This window comes from Myotis daubentonii, chromosome 7 (assembly GCF_963259705.1).
Source record: "Myotis daubentonii chromosome 7, mMyoDau2.1, whole genome shotgun sequence".
Lineage (NCBI taxonomy): Eukaryota > Metazoa > Chordata > Mammalia > Chiroptera > Vespertilionidae > Myotis > Myotis daubentonii.
Genome location: NC_081846.1, coordinates 62,893,817 through 62,911,397, shown reverse-complemented (window position 1 = coordinate 62,911,397; position 17,581 = coordinate 62,893,817). Strand labels below are relative to the sequence as shown.

Below are 17,581 nucleotides of genomic sequence, written 5' to 3'. Positions count from 1 at the left end.
CTCAGCCAACTAACTGAACTACACTGGTCAGGGCACAAAGCATTTTTTGGATTTAGTAAAAAATTAATTTTCATAGCTCTCTTAAATGTATATTTTTATCCCTGAAAATCTATACATATATATATGTAAAAGCCTAAGCGACCCAGCAACTGGTCGCTATGACGTTCACTGACCACCAGGGACAGATGCTCAGCACAGGAGCTGCCCCGTGGTGGTCAGTGTGCTCCCACAGCGGAAGCACTGCTCCGCTGACTGACAGGCACCAGATGCAGGACCCACAGCTGGCGAGTGCTGCTGCGGTGGCGTGAGCCTCTCCCGATCGACTGACTGGGCGCGAGCATGTGGCAGGCACAGCAGGGCTGGGATGAGTGGGAACGGCAGGCGGTGTGCCGGTTTCAGCCCAATTCCTGCAGGCCAAGCCAAGGGACCCCACTGGTGCATGAATCCATGCACCGGGCCTCTAGTACTTGTATGTTTAGAAGTACATTCATGCTTTTACTTGTTCATAGGTAACAAAAAAGAGAGACCAGGTTCTGAGGTTTTGACCCTCTTATTAAAATCTTTGCAAACCATAGTGAAATCGGATGTATTTCCTGTATCAAAAACACTGGTAAGTACATTACCTATATGCCGGTATTTAAAAACCACTCTTTGAAATTGAATTTTATATTGCAGATCAGGATTTGGAAAAACATATCAAGTATTGATCATGAGTTTGGCCATGTAATAAATGCTATTCCATTGACTTAATAGTCATTTGAAAACAAAATAATGGCTATAATGTCAACTATAAAAATCTTTCATGATGAGAAGAAGGATAAGACACAGAGAGAAAATTAGGTAAAAGACATGAAACTTGAAGAAACTTGGATGAACACTAATTTTATGACAAGATTGCTAAGCTCCACTAATTGTTACTTTGTGCACTTAAGAAAATGTAGTAATCTTATGGATCTGTTGCATTTAAATGAATCTTTTTTTTTGTTTTTAAGTCCTCACCCAAGCATGTTTTTCATTGATTTTAGGGAGAGGGAGAGAGAGAGACACACACAGAAAATATCAATGTGAGAGAGAAATATCAGTTGGTTGCCTCCCACATAGGCCTGGGAGATTGAAACTGAAACCCTGGTATGAACCCTTACTGGGATTCGAACCCGCCACCTTTCAATGTATGGGATGATGCTCCAACCAACTGAGCCACACTGGCCAGGGCATTAAATGAAATCTCTTTAACAAACATAATGACATTGATATTAAACATCTCTTTTTATCATATATAGGAGAGTAGAAAAAAAGCTAATTAGATAAACTTTTTATAGTAGTAAATCTCCCCAGATAAGCTGCAGATGGAGCAAACAATACCCTTGCATAAAATCTGAGTCTGCTTCCTGTATGTGTTGTGAAAATATCTAGTATGGCAGTCAAGCATAGTGATTAATAGCAAGGGCTCTGGATCTGGCTAGGTTAAATCTCAGCCTGTTTATTAGCTGAATGAAGTAGGGCAATTTATTTTTCTTGTCTCTGTTAAGGAAGAATGCAGTGTTCTCACAGAATGGGTTGATATGTACAGAGTACTCCAGGAACAAAGTACATTAGTTAACAAATGCTATTTATTATCATTAGTATCTGCTTCAAATGAGTATATGTGAAGTATATTTTCACTAACAACAGTTGTGTCACTTTTGTTAAATAGTTCAGGTTAATATCAGTATAGTGATATTTTGGGTCAACAGCTTGCTAGACTCACATTTAAGAGGCATGTCTTAGATTCAGCTTTTAGTTAGCAATTCTCAGAAATACTTGCTTCTGATACTAGTGAGTACATAATTCATTGAAGAATTTCTTTTTGTAATAAAAAGGTAAAAATAGCCTCAAGAGCGATTAATAGAAAAAATGTTTGCATAAATTATGTATGTTCATATAGCAGTTAGACATGTGTCTACATATATTGATATGAAAACTCCACAACACAGTCAGATGAAGGTCATAGTATCTTTAGTATAATATCACTTGTATAATGGTATAAAAGTATGACAGCCACATCTAGAAGATGTTTCTTGGTATACTTACATATATGGAAATTTAGATGTTCTAGAAAAATAAACTCTAAACTCACATTAGTTATCCCTGGAAATAAAGAAGGACTTTGTCATTTTAGTTTTCATATTTCTGTATTTGAACTTTTTAAACTAGTGCAACATTATAATGACAATATATTTAATGAAAGTATAACAAATTGTTCAATTAGAAATAGAGAATACTATGTAGATTTTTACTATATAAAGTACTATATAGACCACTTATAATAATAAAATCTTTGTCTTTCTTAGGTCCTCATGGAAATTACAATTAAAGGACTTCCTCAGAAAGTATTAGGTTCACCAGCATATCAGGTTGCTAATATGGATATTCTTAATGCAAGTATCTTAAATGTTATTATATGATTAAAATGAGCCAAAAAGAAAAGTTCTATGATCTCCCTTTCTTCAAATAGTGAGGCTTAAGTTGTAAAATTTTGAGAAAATTGGATTTGCTGGTTATGTTAAAGAAAAACATGATAGAGTAATAATGTAAAAAAATAAGTATGTCACTATTAAGGGGACTATTTTCTGGGGTTAAAAGGGGGTTTCAGAAGGAAAGTTTTTTATTTGCTTGTACATAATAATAGTGTTGGTTACCATTACAAATTTTGCAAGTTTAGTAACATTGGCTAAATTGTGAAAGGTGTACTTAATATAGGCAGAATATAGGTATTGTTGGGCCAGCAAGTTTTAAGTTAATAATTTTTATATCTGGAATCTGTCACCATTTCTCATTGTACATGGAACAGCTGTGGTTAAAATAATAAAGAGCTTGATTCTTTGGTCAGTTTATTCAAATACATTTTTATCTTTTTTGTCATGTATGTCATAAGTTAAATTTTGTAAACCTTAAAAGGATCGTGTTTCACATAATTGTAGAAAACAAGTATAACAAGAAGATTGTACTCTTTATAACAAAAAGATTGACCGAAATCTCTCATCTTTCTTCAGGGAACGCCTGCTTTATTCTTAATTCAATTAATTTTCAACAATAATCTCTTGGGATGTGGTGTAGAAGATGAAAGGTAAGTTAAACTGAAAATATTCTTTTAAAAAATATATAGATTTTTTTACTTATTTCAAAGAGGAAAGAAGAGTGAGAGAGAAACATCAATGATGAGAGAGAATCATTGATTGGCTGCCTCCTGCACCTTCTCCCTACTCTCTGCCCCTCCCCCCGGGGGATTGAGCCTGCAACCTGTGCATGTGCCCTGACTGGGAATCCAACAGTGACTTCGTGGTTCATAGGTCAATGCTTAACCACTGAGCCACGCTGGCTGGGCTGAAAAGAATCTTTGTTTATCTTGGAAAGGTGGCTTTGTTATGAATAAGATTCTCTGGGTTAACAATTTATAATAAATTTTGTCAAAAAATAAGATTTGAAATTCATTTATTGTTTTTGTGTTATTTTTAGAATTGTGTTGCAGTGTAATTAATGTATTTTGGGGAAACATACAGTTTATTTCATGGTTCAAAATTTTCTCTTCAGGTTTTTTCTTAACCTGGAAACACTTGTAGGTTGTGTTCTTTCTGGTCCAACTTCACCACTAGCTTTCAGTGACTCTGTTTTAAATGTTATTGATCAAAATGCAAAACAGTTGGAAAACAAGGAGCATCTCTGGAGAATGTGGAGTATTATAGTCATTCCATTAACCGAATTGATTAATCAGGTAGGATAAAAGTCTGCTACATATTTATGTTTCCCTCAAGATTTAAGGAATTTTTTTTCTTGTTAGAGCATTTGAATAATAAATGAATAGAAGCTTGCATTTGAATAGAAGGTAGTAAATATTTTTCCTGTGATTGGTTCATTTTCTACTTTCAAGATTACTTGATTTCTTTTCATTGCATTTCTGCCTTATTGTTCAGTAAAGTATAATTTAAGGGGGACTAATCCAGTTCATTTTCTCCAGTAGAGCTTCTAATGCCAGAAGACTCACATATGATACAAATTTTTACGTGTATATCTTGAGTTCTTTCAGTATTTGTATTTTGGGGAATAATAACTCATCTTGACTAGACTGTATGTTAGGATTCTCATGATCAAGCCATGTTAGTAAAGCCATATAGTAGTACCTAAATCAGTAATCTGTTGAGAGTTGATTAGTCCCTACATTTTAATACGTGGCAATATTGGCAGAGTTGTGGAGCTTACATTCTGTCTTTATTGGTGGTTTTCAACTACTTTATCAATCTTTAAAAATTATTCTTCCGGAAATATTTCACCATAACTCTCCAATGAAGTGATGACTCCAAAGAATTTATTAAGGGAGACTGCAATAGCCTTTATTTTGGCTACTCAAGCCAGCACATCATTCAACACATTCTTCTGGAAGAAAATAGGTGTACGTTTTTAAATATTTTCCCAGTGTTTGAAGGACAGCAAGGCCCTGTTTTTTAAGTCCTTTCCTGAATGCTACCTTCAGTGTGTGGTACCATAAACGATTTTGGAGTCATCTCTGGGATTACTTTTTTTTTTTTTTTTTAATATATTTTATTGATTTTTTACAGAGAGGAAGGGAGAGAGATAGAGAGTTAGAAACATCGATGAGAGAGAAACATCGATCAGCCGCCTCCTGCACATCTCCTACCGGAGATGTGCCCACAACCCAGGTACATGCCCTTGACCGGAATCGAACCCGGGACCCTTCAGTCCGCAGGCCGACGCTCTATCCACTGAGCCAAACCGGCTTCGGCTGGGATTACTTTTTAGGACTTGAAACAGTGCATTGTTTCTCAGAGTTGCTGTAACAAATTATACCACAAACTGATAGCTTGAAACAACAGCAACTTATTCTCTTATAGCTCTCAAGGCCAGAAATTCAAAATCAAGGTGTTTGGCAAGTTTCTCTGGACCTCTTGAGGGAGAATCTGTTTCATGGCTCTCTCATAGCTTCCCATAGTCACTGACAATTCTTGATGTTCCTTGGCTTGTATATGCATTATTCCAATCTCAACCTTCATTTTCACATGCCATTCTTCTTTATATCTCCTCTAAATTCCCCTTTTCTTATAAGGTGACCATTTGACTTTTTAAATTTTGATTATATCTTCAAAGACCCTGTTTCCAAATAAGATCACATTTGGTTACAGGTGTGAGGAGTTTACCATCTCATGAACATCTGAACCTTGGGGGACACAGTTCTATTCTCTACACATTGTATATTAATAATTATCACACTAGAATTAGATGATATATCTAATTTCTTTATAATTTTTCTTGTTTCAGACCAATGAAGTGAATCAAGGTGATGCCTTAGAACATAATTTTAGTGCCATCTATGGTGCATTGACTCTACCAATAAATCACATTTTTTCAGCACAGAAAATTCCAGGGGTAAGGCAACGTCAAGTTTTTACCTAAAGAATTTGCATTTTTCTGAAAACATTGTTTTATCCTTTTTAATGAACTCTCATAGTAATTGTACCAAGACTTTTTTTATGACTTAATCAATATGGAAGAAAGGAAAATGGAGAAGAGATAAATTCCTTTTAAAACACATAACTGTTGGTATTGTGGCATTATTACAGTTCTCCCATTACAGCCATGTTGGTGGATGGCAAACTTATTATCCTATGCTTGTTTCTTCTATAACACTTTTAATGTTAGTATTTTTTTTAAATGTTAATGATCTATTAGGTATTTAACATGTAAATAATACACTTAAGTTTTTGGTGTGTGTGTGTGTGTGTGTGTGTGTGTGTGTGTGTGTGTGTGTGTGTGTTTACTGTTATTGTTAGGCCACCATGAAGACCTTACTTAGAACTTGGTCAGAATTATATAGAGCATTTGCTCGCTGTGCTGCTTTGGTGGCGACTGCAGAAGAGAATTTGTGCTGTGAGGAGCTTTCTTCCAAGATAATGGGCAGTTTGGAAGATGAAGACTTTTCGGTGAGTTTATCCTGATCCTGACCATTTTTTAATTTAAAGGATTATTTCCATGTCTTTGGATCCACTCCGTTCATCAGTTTATTCTGTTATTTTGATTCCACATATGAGTGAGATCATGTGATACTTGCCTTTCTCTGACTGACTTACTTCATTTGGCATGATACTCTCCAGGTTGAATTTGGGGTTTTCTTTGTATATATTTATCAATTTATTTAACATTTCTGTGTCTTATGTAGCATATAAGTAAAGATGGGATCTGTGTTTTAATAAGTATATTTAAATTCTCATATAATTAGAAATAGAGTATATGTTTTTTTACTTTACATCTTTTTGTTTTTCCCTTTACTAACATTTTATTTTATTTATTACTAGGGGCCTGGTGCACGAAATTCGTGCACTGGGTGTGTGTGTGGGGCGGTGGGGGGAGTGTCCCTCAGCCCAGCCTGCCCCCTCTCACATACTGGGAATCCTCAGGCGTTGACCCCCATCACCCTCCAATAGCAGGATCGGCCCCCCGCCCAGGCCTGACGCCTTTGACAGGCGTCGGTCCTGGGCAGGGGACCCTCATTTCCCCCCATCACTGGTTCTGCCCCCAGCCCAGGCCTGATGCCTCGGCCAGAGGCGTAGACCCCCATCACCCTCCGATCACTTGATCGGCCCCTTGCCCAGGCCTGACGCCTCCGCCAGAGGCTCTGGCCCCCCGATCACTGGCTCTGGCCCCCGCCCAGGCCTGAGGCCTCTGGCCCAGGAATCATGCCTGGGCAGGGGACCCCCATCTCCCTCTGATCGCTTGCTCTACCCCCCGCCCAAGCCTGACACCTCCGACCCAGGCTTCAGGCCTGGGCAAGGGGACCATCATATCCCCCCAATCCCCGGCTCCGCCCCCCACCCAGGCCTGATGCCTCTGGCCCAGGCATCAGGCCTGGGCAGGGGACCCCCAGCCCCCCGCCCAGGCCTGAGGCCTCGGCCAGAGGAGTTGACCCTCATCACCCTCCGATCACCAATCACCGGATCGGCCCCTTGACCAGGCCTGAGGCCTCCGGCAGAGGTGTCAGGCCTGGGCAGGGGACCCCCAGCTCCCCGCGGTTGCAGGCTCCGCCCCTGCCCAGGCCTAACGCCTCTGGCTGAGGCGTCCAGCCTGGGCAGCGGGGACCTGCAGCTGCAGCGGCCCCGCGATCGTGGGCTTCGCTTTAGGCCCAGGCAAGGGACCCCTAGCTCCTGGGACTGCCAGCTTTGACCATGCCCAGCTCCCATCGCTGGCTCCACCCCTACTTCCTTCTATCACTGGCCAGGGCGGCAAAGGCGCCTGATTCTCCGATCATGGCCCCCAGTTCTTAGCTCCCCCCCTGGGTTTCCGACCACTGTCAGTGGCAGGGGGCTTCTTCCTGCTTTCCCTTTCGCCTCCCTGCATTGTGCCTACATATGCAAATTAGCCACCATCTTGTTGGCAGTTAATTTGCATATAGCCCTGATTAGCCAATGAAAAGGGTAGCGTCGTACGCCAATTACCATTTTTCTCTTTTATTAGTGTAGATTTTTTAAATATACCTTTATTGATTTTAGAGAGGAATGGAGAGGGAGAAAGAAATAGAAACATCAATGATGAGAGAGAATTATTGATAGGCTGTCTCCTGCAGGCCTCCTATTGGGAATTGAGCCCATCACCCAGGCATGTGCCCTTGACCGGAATTGAACCCCGAGACCCTTCAGTCCACAGGCTGACGCTCTGTGCACTGAGTCAAACCGGCTAGGGTTTTACTGACATTTTAATCAGGCTTTATACTTTACATGTTTATATATATGTATGTATGTATGTATGTATATATGTGTGTGTATATATATATATATTTCTTTTATTTTTTTATTATTTAATACATATTTATTGATTTCAGAGAGGGAGAGAGCTGGAAACATCAATGATGAGAGAGAATCATTGATCAGCTGCCTCCTGCATGCCCCACACTGGAGATTGAGCCCACATCCCGGGCATGTGCCCTGACCGGGAATCGAAGCGTGACCTCCTGGTTCATAGGTAGAACACTCAACCATTGAGCCACACCAGCTGGGCTATATCCCATTTTAGATAATACTACTCAAATCTGTCAGATTTGAAGAGTTAACATCGTATAGATGTTAAGATTCTAGCCCAGCAAGTGAAGAGATGGATATATTACTATTCCACAAATTTTTGTTTTTACCACCTCCCAAGTTATGTTAAAAAGATTTGAGTTTTAGTTATAGTTACTTACACAGTAATTGTATCACAGAATTGTGCAGTAAAGTTAATTTGTTATAGCTTCTGTTGCAAACACATAGTTTGATGTTAATTTTCTTGTTAGCCTTTTTTTCTGTACATTTTAGAATTTTTCCCCCCTAATTGTAATTTATACATTTCACCAGGGTGTGTCTGGGGGCATCTTTTTACATTATTCTTTTAAATACTTGATAGACCTTTTCGATCTAAAGCACTGTGTCTTCATCTCAGGAAATTTTCTTGCATTAGCAGTACTCTGTAGTCCTTTTTGAGTACCATTTTATGCGGGTTAATTCATTTAATAAATTAATGTCATTCAAAATACAGTGCCAGAACATTATGCAGTTGAACATCCTAGTAATGTTTGTCATGAAGCACCTATGCTTACGTTAGATGGGCAGTGCCCGCTCCTGCTAGTGGTTCCTGGATGGATGCCAGAGCAGCACTCATTACCTGCTTGTCCACATAGCCAGTGCAGAGAATTCCTGAACAGTTCACCTTTCTAATCCTACCCACATACACAACAGGTTAAAAAAACACACCCTGATAGCTAATGGGTATCTATACATAATCACTCTACAGTAATGCTTGTTATTAAGATGTAATGACCTGGTTGACCCACTCTGAATCTTTATGATGGAGAAATACAACAGCAGCAGGTAATACAGAAAATGGAGACATTTACTGATGAAAACTCCACCCAGACCCGCACAATGAGGGACTAGTGTTATGGGTTCAATCAGCAAGATAGACCACTGACTCAGAATTTAAATTTAGGAGCCTTTATTAAGCTGGCCAGCTGACTACAGCGCGTCCCTCCAGTAAGGAGCTTCACAGTTTGCAGTCCTGACCAAGGGTACAGCAAAGCTTTTTATCTGCAACACTACAAAGCATTTCAAAAAAACTGCAAAGCGGTTCATTAGCCATTCCTGGCACTGGCAGGGTTCACACAAAGTTTACAAGTACGAATGGGGAGGTAAACGGAGTCACACCTGGCTGGGTTGAATCATAATACATTGTTTTTCTAAGACAATCTAGCAATTTTTCTCTGCCACGGTCCCTGACCCTAATACAATCGGTAACCTTTCCATGCTGCAGTCCCTCCCCCTAGCACACTAGCAATCATGGTTTAGACCAGGGGTGGGCAAACTTTTTGACTCGAGGGCCACAATGGGTTCTTAAACTGGACCGGAGGGCCGGAACAAAAGCATGGATGGAGTGTTTGTGTGAACTAATATAAATTCAAAGTAAACATCATTACATAAAAGGGTACAGTCTTTTTTTTTTTTTTTTTAGTTTTATTCATTTCAAACCGGCCGGATCCTGCCCGCGGGCCGTAGTTTGTCCACGGCTGGTTTAGACCTTTGGGGTTTATCTTGTGTTCCTTTTATTTCTCTACATGTGTTTGTGTTTTGCTTCTTAATTTTTTTTAAGTCCAGTCTATTTTTTAAAATATGTTTTTATTGATTTCCGAGAGAGGATGGGAGAGGGAGGGAGAGATAGAAATGTCAGTGATGATTGGTTGCCTGCCTCATACTGGGGATCCAGCCCTGACCCGGAATCAATGTGACCTCCTGGAACATAGATCAGTGCTCAACCACTGAGCCATGCCAGCTGGGCAGAAAGCTATTGAGGTATTCTTTGACTCATTGTGCTGGGATTTCCTTTTTTAGTCTTCCCTTGAAACCTGTCCCCATATCTCCAAAAAACACCTGCCCTGTTTAAATAAATTTCCAGAAAAATCTCTGATACTTTTATGGGCTTATTTTTATTTCAGTTAGATTGGAGGAGGGGAAGGACGGGGTATGAGGTAGCTTAGCAACCTTTTAATTTTTTTTGTTTTCTCTGGGTTTAGTGAAGACCTGTAATTTTCAAGAGGAATTTAATCAAAAATCCTATACTAATAAAAGAGAAAAATGGTAATTGGCGTACAACCGATACCTTTTTCATTGGCTAATCAGTGAGATATGCAAATGAACTGTCAGCCAAGATGGCGGCCGGCAGCCAGGCAGCTGAGAATAGGAGGCTTGGTTGCCCCAGCGATGGAGAAAGTCAAGGATCCCCGCAGCTGCGGGGCTCTGAGCTCCTGAAGCAACAACTCCAAAAGATACAATGTTTCAATTATAGAAGCTAAAAGATGGCGGTTAATTTGCATACTCAGGGTCCAAGCAGAGCGAAGCCAAACAGCCCTGAAGTGGCAGGGCAGAGAGGCCTCAGGGCCCGGGGATCATGGGGATCAGCGGAGTCGAGAGGCCTCCCAGCCCCAAGATCAGCGGAGGCCAGAGTCGGCCCAGCCCCGCAATCAGGGAGGCGAGAGTCGGCCCAGCCCTGCAATCAGCAGAGCCTAGAGGCCCCCCAGCCCCGGTTATCATCCGAGCCGAGAAGCCTCCCCGCCCCGCGATCAGTGGATCCGAGAGGCCTCCCGGCCCCGGTGATCAGCGGATCCGAGAGGCCTCCCAGCCCAGGTGATCAGCGGAGTCGGAGGCCTCCCGGCCCCGGTGATCAGTGGATCCGAGAGGCCTCCCAGCCCAGGTGATCAGCGGAGTCGAGAGGCCTCCCAGCCCAGGTGATCAGCGGAGTCGAGAGGCCTCCCAGCCCCGGTGATCAGCGGAGCCGAGAGGCCTCCCAGCCCCGGTGATCAGCGGAGGCGAGAGGCCTCCCAGCTCAGGTGATCAGCGGAGTCCAGGTGATCAGCGGAGCCGAGAGGCCTCCCAGCCCCGGTGATCAGCGGAGCCCAGAGGCCTCCCGGACCCATGATCAGCAGAGCCGAGAGGCCTCCCGGCCTGCGATCAGCGGAGTCGGAGGCCCCGAGATCAGCGGAGCCAAGAGGCCTCCCAGCCCCGGTGATCAGCGGAGCCAAGAGGCCTCCCAGCCCCGGTGATCAGCGGAGCCGAGAGGCCTCCCAGCCCCGGTGATCAGCGGAGCCGAGAGGCCTCCCAGCCCCGGTGATCAGCGGAGGCGAGAGGCCTCCCAGCTCAGGTGATCAGCGGAGTCCAGGTGATCAGCGGAGCCGAGAGGCCTCCCAGCCCCGGTTATCAGCGGAGCCCAGAGGCTTCCCGGACCCATGATCAGCAGAGCCGAGAGGCCTCCCAGCCAGGTTATCAGCAGCCGAGAGTCCTCCTGGCTAGAGATCAGCGGAGCCGAGAGGCCTCCCAGCCCCGGTTATCAGCGGAGCCCAGAGGCTTCCCGGACCCATGATCAGCAGAGCTGAGAGGCCTCCCAGCCAGGTTATCAGCAGCCGAGAGTCCTCCTGGCTAGAGATCAGCGGAGCCGAGAGGCCTACAGGCCATGGTTATCAGCAGCAGAGAGGCCTCCAGGCCAGGGATCAGGGGAGCCGAGAGGCGTCCTGGCCCTGGGATCAGCAGAGCAGCGAGGCCTCCCAGCACCGAGATCAGTGTGACAGGGTGCGGAGCCCCAACCCTCTGATTGGCCCTGCTCTGTGTGTGACAGGGTACAGAGCCCCAACCCCCCTGATGGGCCCTGCTCTGTGCATGACAGGAGTGGCGCTGCAACCTCCCTATGGACCCTGCCTTGAGTGTGACAGGGGGCAGTGCCCCAACCCCCCAATCGGCCCTACCCTGAGCGTGACTGAGCGTGGCATCGCAACCTCCCTCCCAATCCGCCCTGCTCTGTGCATGACAGGGGGCAGTGCCCCAACTCCCCAATTGGCCCTGCTCTGAGCCGGACCAGGGGCTGCACCTAGGGATTGGGCCTACCCTCTGCCACCCGGGAGCAGGCCTAAGCCAGCAGGTCATTATCTCCTGATGGGTCCCAGACTGTGAGAGGGCACAGGCCAGGCTGAGGGACCTCCTCTCCCAACCCCGAGTGCACAAATTTTTGTGCACCGGGCCTCTAGTCTAATTATAAATGTAGCTCTTCCATTCCCAATTGATTCATTTACATGTTGAGTTTTATGGCCATCTTAAAGCTGAATTACTTTCTCTGTTGACAAAAAAGTATAGTACATGGCACACAGCAGTTAACTGAGAAATATTCATAACCTATACTAAATGTAACTAATATGGTATAAACTATCACTTGTGTGTTATTGTAAATTATATATGGGAGTAAAAGTCTTAATAATTTTTGTCAGTGCTTCCTATTTTGGAAAACTATGCCAGTAATTGGAAGATTTAATACTTTTTATTATTCTTCTAGAATTTGTTGTTCTTGGATAGGATCATTCATGTTATTACTGTAGTGGTTGATTGCATCGACTTCTCACCATATGATATTAAAATTCAGTCCAGAGTTAAATGTAAGTATTTTCTTTACCTTTATTTGTTCAAATATTTTATAAACCTGGCTGGCTAAACTGCTGTCATGGCAAATTCTAATGGTTTTCCCACGTCATTTTACCTATTTTTGATAACAATGTCAGTTACTATGCTAGGAACACTTTTGAAATGAACTCATTCTCTCTCTCTCTCTCTCTCTTTTGAAGTACACTCATTCTCTCTCTGTCTCTGTCTCTCTTTCCTTTCTCCCTCTCTCCCATTCCTTCTCATACACACAAAATGTCTTTACTCCTTGTTATAACTCAGAAAGACAAATATTATCCTGTCTGGAGTCTAGACATTGCCTAATCAAATGATTTTACTTATTCTACTCGGTGCAAGGGATTATAACTTTGGCGTTTGCTAAAATAAAAATGTTCTTACTTGTAGACTGATTTGGAATAATCATTGAATTGACATTAAGTTTAAGAGAAAATCATGGCAGTGATTAATTGGTTATGATTTACAGAAAATTTAAAGTGATTCTAAAAATTTAACTTAGTTTTTATTGAGTTAAAATTGCACAATTAACATAGTGGTATGATTTTTAAAACTATGCTTTGGTTCATTCTAATAATGAGCTATTTTAATCTAATTGATTCTTTGAAATTAAATGTCTCCACCAATGAGTATACAGTTGAACCTCGTTTCCCAGTCATGTATCTCTCAGGTGACAAAGGAGAGAATGCATGAATTTGAGTCACTTTACCACTTAAAATCTCAAGATATTGTGCTGTGAATATTTTCATTTTTTTTGCTTTTGAGTCTGCTTATAATTGTTACATTTTCATTTTTTATTGTACATATCCTTCCCTTTTTGTTAAATTTTCATGTCATGTCTTTTTTGTTTTTAAAGTATTTATAGATTAAACAGTACAATAGACATGTATGTGAGAAAGATTAAAACGGGATCATTTGGGGGTCTGGAATGAATTAGTTCAATTTACATTATTTTAATGCGAAAAAAATGATTCAATTTTCGAACAGCCTTTTGGAGTGAATTAAGTTTGAGAAACGAGATTCCACTGTATATATTTATACTATGTAGAAAATAACCTTCCAGTAATAATTAGAGCTAATTACTTTTCTTATGTGGAACAATTCCCAAGTTTTATCTTTCATGACCTTCAAAAGTGAAGAGCACAGGCTTATTTACCGTTTGAGAATCCCTCCATCTGGCCTTGTCGATATTTTGTCAATATTAGATTCAGGTTTCATTAATTTCTTTACAAGGATACTTCAGAAGTAATGCTGTAGTTTTTTCTAATGCATTATGTCAGCAGGCATTATGCCAGTTTGTCCCATTAGTGGTGATGTTAATATTTACTATTTGTTAGGATGCTGTCTGCCAGGTTTTTCCCTATAAAGTAAATTAGTAAATATTTGCAATTAAGAAATCAATGTTTTGTGGCAAATACTTTGAGATATTTAAATATCCTGTTCCTCAGCAAATTTACAGTCATGAGTTTATCATTCATTGATGCTTTTTGCCTGAAACACTAGGTTGATTCCCAAAGTGAGTTTATATTTCCAAGGAACATGGTTCCTTATAGCTGAGAATGGCATTTAGAAACTGTAAGATCTGTTCATTGCCACTATGGTATCGCTGTTTCTGGATCCCCTCAGTGGACAGGGGTGGGAGAAATAGATGTGTTTGTGAACTACACAGTTACTTGTTTCTCTAGATCAGGGGTGGGGAACGTCCGGCCTGCAAAATCATTTAGTCTGGCCCTGCCAAGGCATTAGGGGTGAGTTAAATGTTTGACCAAATATAGCAGGTAATTTTTGAGTTGATAGTTTTGTATGGCCCAAGAATGATATTATAAATATCCAAATGGCCCTTGGCAGAAAAATGGTTCCCCACCCCTGCTCTAGATATTTGAGTCTTGCCCTTTTCTGTATTTGTCTACTTCAGTGATGGCAAACCTATGACACGTGTGTCAGAGGTGACACGCGAACTCATTTTTTTGGTTGATTTTTCTTTGTTAAATGGCATTTAAATATATAAAATAAATATCAAAAATATAAGTCTTTGTTTTACTATGGTTGCAAATATCAAAAAATTTCTCTATGTGACACGGCACCAGAGTTAAGTTAGGGTTTTTCAAAATGCTGACACGCCGAGCTCAAAAGGTTCGCCATCACTGGTCTACTTTCTTTAACAGTGAGAAACTTGGTCCCCATTACCCTCAATATATTTACTGTTTAATCATTATCTTGTATGTAACCAGTCTCCGGTCTTCTCAGCCTCAACATCCTGGCCACGAATTTTTGGGTAGACATTCCAAATTATATTCATGTCTGGGAAACTGCTGTTTCTAGGGAAGATTATTAACTTTCTTTTAGTAACACTTGTTTTGCAATTCACTACATGATACATTTAATTAACAAGCACTGAATTAGAGTTTTCTCTTGAATCTGACATCTTACTGTAAGAGAATGGGTTGAGGGAAACAACGGTAATTTTAGAATGGGGTTTATCCCTGTAGGTTAGGTACCTTAACAGAGATGGAGGGTACAAAGGAAAAGTTGAACAATGCTTTTAAGAGACATTTTTTTTTCTTTAAAGACATTTTTTTCTTTAAATCTAGGCCTTTTTAAAAAAACATTTCTGCCCTAGTTGGTTTGGTTCAGTGGATAGAGCATCAGCCTGTGGCTGGAGGGTTCCAAGTTCCATTCCGGTCAAGGGCATATACGAGGATTGTGGGCTCAATCCCCCATGTGGGGGGGGGGGGGGGCGCAGGGAGGGGCGCATGCAGGAGGCAGCCGATCAGTGATTCTCTCTCATCATTGATGTTTCTATCTCTCTTCCTCTCTGAACTCAATAAAGTTTTGTGTGTTTTTTTAATTTTTACAATTTGTGGATCTCTTAACTTGTTCAGTGTTATTTCTGGGTTCAGTGTAACATATAGATGAGCCAGGAAGCACTAATTTCTAAGGAAAATTTTGTTTCTTAAAAATGTCTTTTTTTTTATTTCAAAGAGAGGACAGGAGAGAGATAGAGATAGAAGCATTGATGAGAGAGAAATATCAATTCGTTGTCTCCTGCACACCCCCGAGCAAGGATCGAGACAGCAACCCAGGCATGTGCCCTGACCAGGAATCAAACCGTGACCTCTTTCCTGGTTCATGGACCAAAGCTCAATGACTGAGCCACACTGGCTGGGCTGTTTCTTATTTTTTAAAATGACTTTTAAGATTTAATTTGGGAACCTATCCTATAATTTAGTACTTTCTTACAAATTAATTGTTGAAATTCTGAGGCCATAAAATAAACTTTTGAAATGCTTCCTTAGAGAAAATGATTCATTTTTTCCTTTTTTCTGTAATTTTGTTTTAAAGATGTTGTGATGATATTTATCCATTAATGGTATGTATATCATTTTAAGATTTGTGGGTATTACTAGTGAAGCAAGTATAGTAGGTGTATTTGTCATTTAAATGTTAGATATAAAGATGGACAGTGACACTTTTCAAAGTACTTGGGTTTTTAATAAATTCAATTTTATTTTAGCACTGAAGAGAGCTTCAGATTGGTCCAGAAAGAAGAAAGAGCCCCTAGGCAAATTGGCTTCTTTATTTAAACTTATCGTGAAAGTCATCTATTCCTTCCACACTTTGAGCCTCCAGGAAGCACATTCTGATACTCTTCTCACTGTTGGGAACTCAATCATCAACATTCTTTCCAATGTACTTGGACATATTTCTTTGCCTTCTATGATGCGAAAAATATTTGCAACTTTAACAAGACCTCTGGCATTATTTTATGAAAACTCAAAGTAAGTATTTGGGCTTAATAGCTTTGGTAGCTTGGAAGTATAAGTAGATAATTGAGATCTAGTTAGCAAACTTTGGTGGTTTTCTTATCAACTTTGTTGCTGGTAGTAATTTTTTACAATTTAGTGGAGAGGATAATAAATAGATTAAACCAGGCATTTATTAAAAAGATAGTTGAAATAATACATAAATATGAGGTAGGAGTTCGTAGCCCTTTATATGCTAGTCCAACCCCCTTTCAATTTACTGTGTATCTTTTTAGATTTGTTAATACAAATAAGCATACCTATTATATGAAAGCATATTTAACATACTACTTTGCAATTCAGTATATGGTATGCACTAAATATATTATATGGGTCTTGCACCATACACCTAAGAATCTCATTCTTTTTAATGTCTGCATAGGGCTTCATGAAACTTAACCCATATTCCTGTTAGTGGACATAATATCCTTTTTTCTAGCCTTTCCCCTCTTAACCTACAATGTTGCAGTTGAATTTATTTGTACTTAAGTCATTGTCTACATTTGCCACTTTCTGCAGAATAAGGTTCTAGAAGTGAAATTATTGGTTTAAAAGGATATATACATTTATGAATTATCTCCCAAAGTTTTAATTAATTTACATTTAATTGAAACAAGTAATTCCTTAAAGAAACCTGAAAAATAACAAATAATATATTTTTAAAAAGCAGTTGCAAGGATTTTCATCAGTGTTCTTTATAACAAGTTTATATTGTGCAATCATAATATAACCTATATATTAGAATTAAATTCACAGAAAGTTTTAGGAACAGATTTTATTTATTTTTAAAAATTCTTTATTGTTGAGAGTATTACATATGTCCCCCCTTTTCCCCCATTGACCCCTTCCAGCCCACCCCAGGCCTTCAGCACCCTATTGTCTGTGTCCATGGGTTATGCATATATGCATACAAGGTCTTTGGTTGATTACCTCCTCCCTCCCACCCTCCCCTGCCTTCCCTCTGGGATTCCCACTCTTAGGAACAGATTTTATAAAGAACAAACTAGAGCCTCAAATCTATTAACTTTTTTATAGTTCTTAAGCTTCATCAGAAATAACTGATGATACCTTTTTTGGGAAAAGTACAGAAACAAATAACTGATGTTAATACTTTGAGGTTTATTCCTGATGTTTTTCTGTCATTCTTTAAAGATAGGTCTATACCATACTTTATATTTGATAATTGGCCTTTTTAAAAAAAGTCTTGGGGTACATTTTTATATCACTATACATGCATGTCTCATTTTTATGGCTGCATTACCATACTTTTAGGTT

At 40.5% G+C, this 17,581-nt stretch overlaps 1 protein-coding gene across 7 annotated transcripts in view; it reads left to right on the top strand.

Annotated features, from left to right (window-relative positions):
• The window catches only part of RIF1 (replication timing regulatory factor 1), a 59,865-nt gene that overhangs the window by 22,126 nt on the left and 20,158 nt on the right, over positions 1 to 17,581 (top strand). For 6 of the 7 annotated variants that reach the window (XM_059704501.1, XM_059704502.1, XM_059704504.1 and 3 more), the window contains 8 exons: positions 510 to 610; positions 2,331 to 2,417; positions 3,033 to 3,106; positions 3,571 to 3,751; positions 5,311 to 5,418; positions 5,823 to 5,972; positions 12,385 to 12,484; positions 16,018 to 16,282. In XM_059704501.1, coding sequence (XP_059560484.1) covers positions 510 to 610; positions 2,331 to 2,417; positions 3,033 to 3,106; positions 3,571 to 3,751; positions 5,311 to 5,418; positions 5,823 to 5,972; positions 12,385 to 12,484; positions 16,018 to 16,282 — 1,066 coding nt within the window. The remainder of the gene's footprint in view (positions 1 to 509; positions 611 to 2,330; positions 2,418 to 3,032; positions 3,107 to 3,570; positions 3,752 to 5,310; positions 5,419 to 5,822; positions 5,973 to 12,384; positions 12,485 to 16,017; positions 16,283 to 17,581) is intronic. The other variant, XM_059704506.1, reaches the window with a different exon arrangement.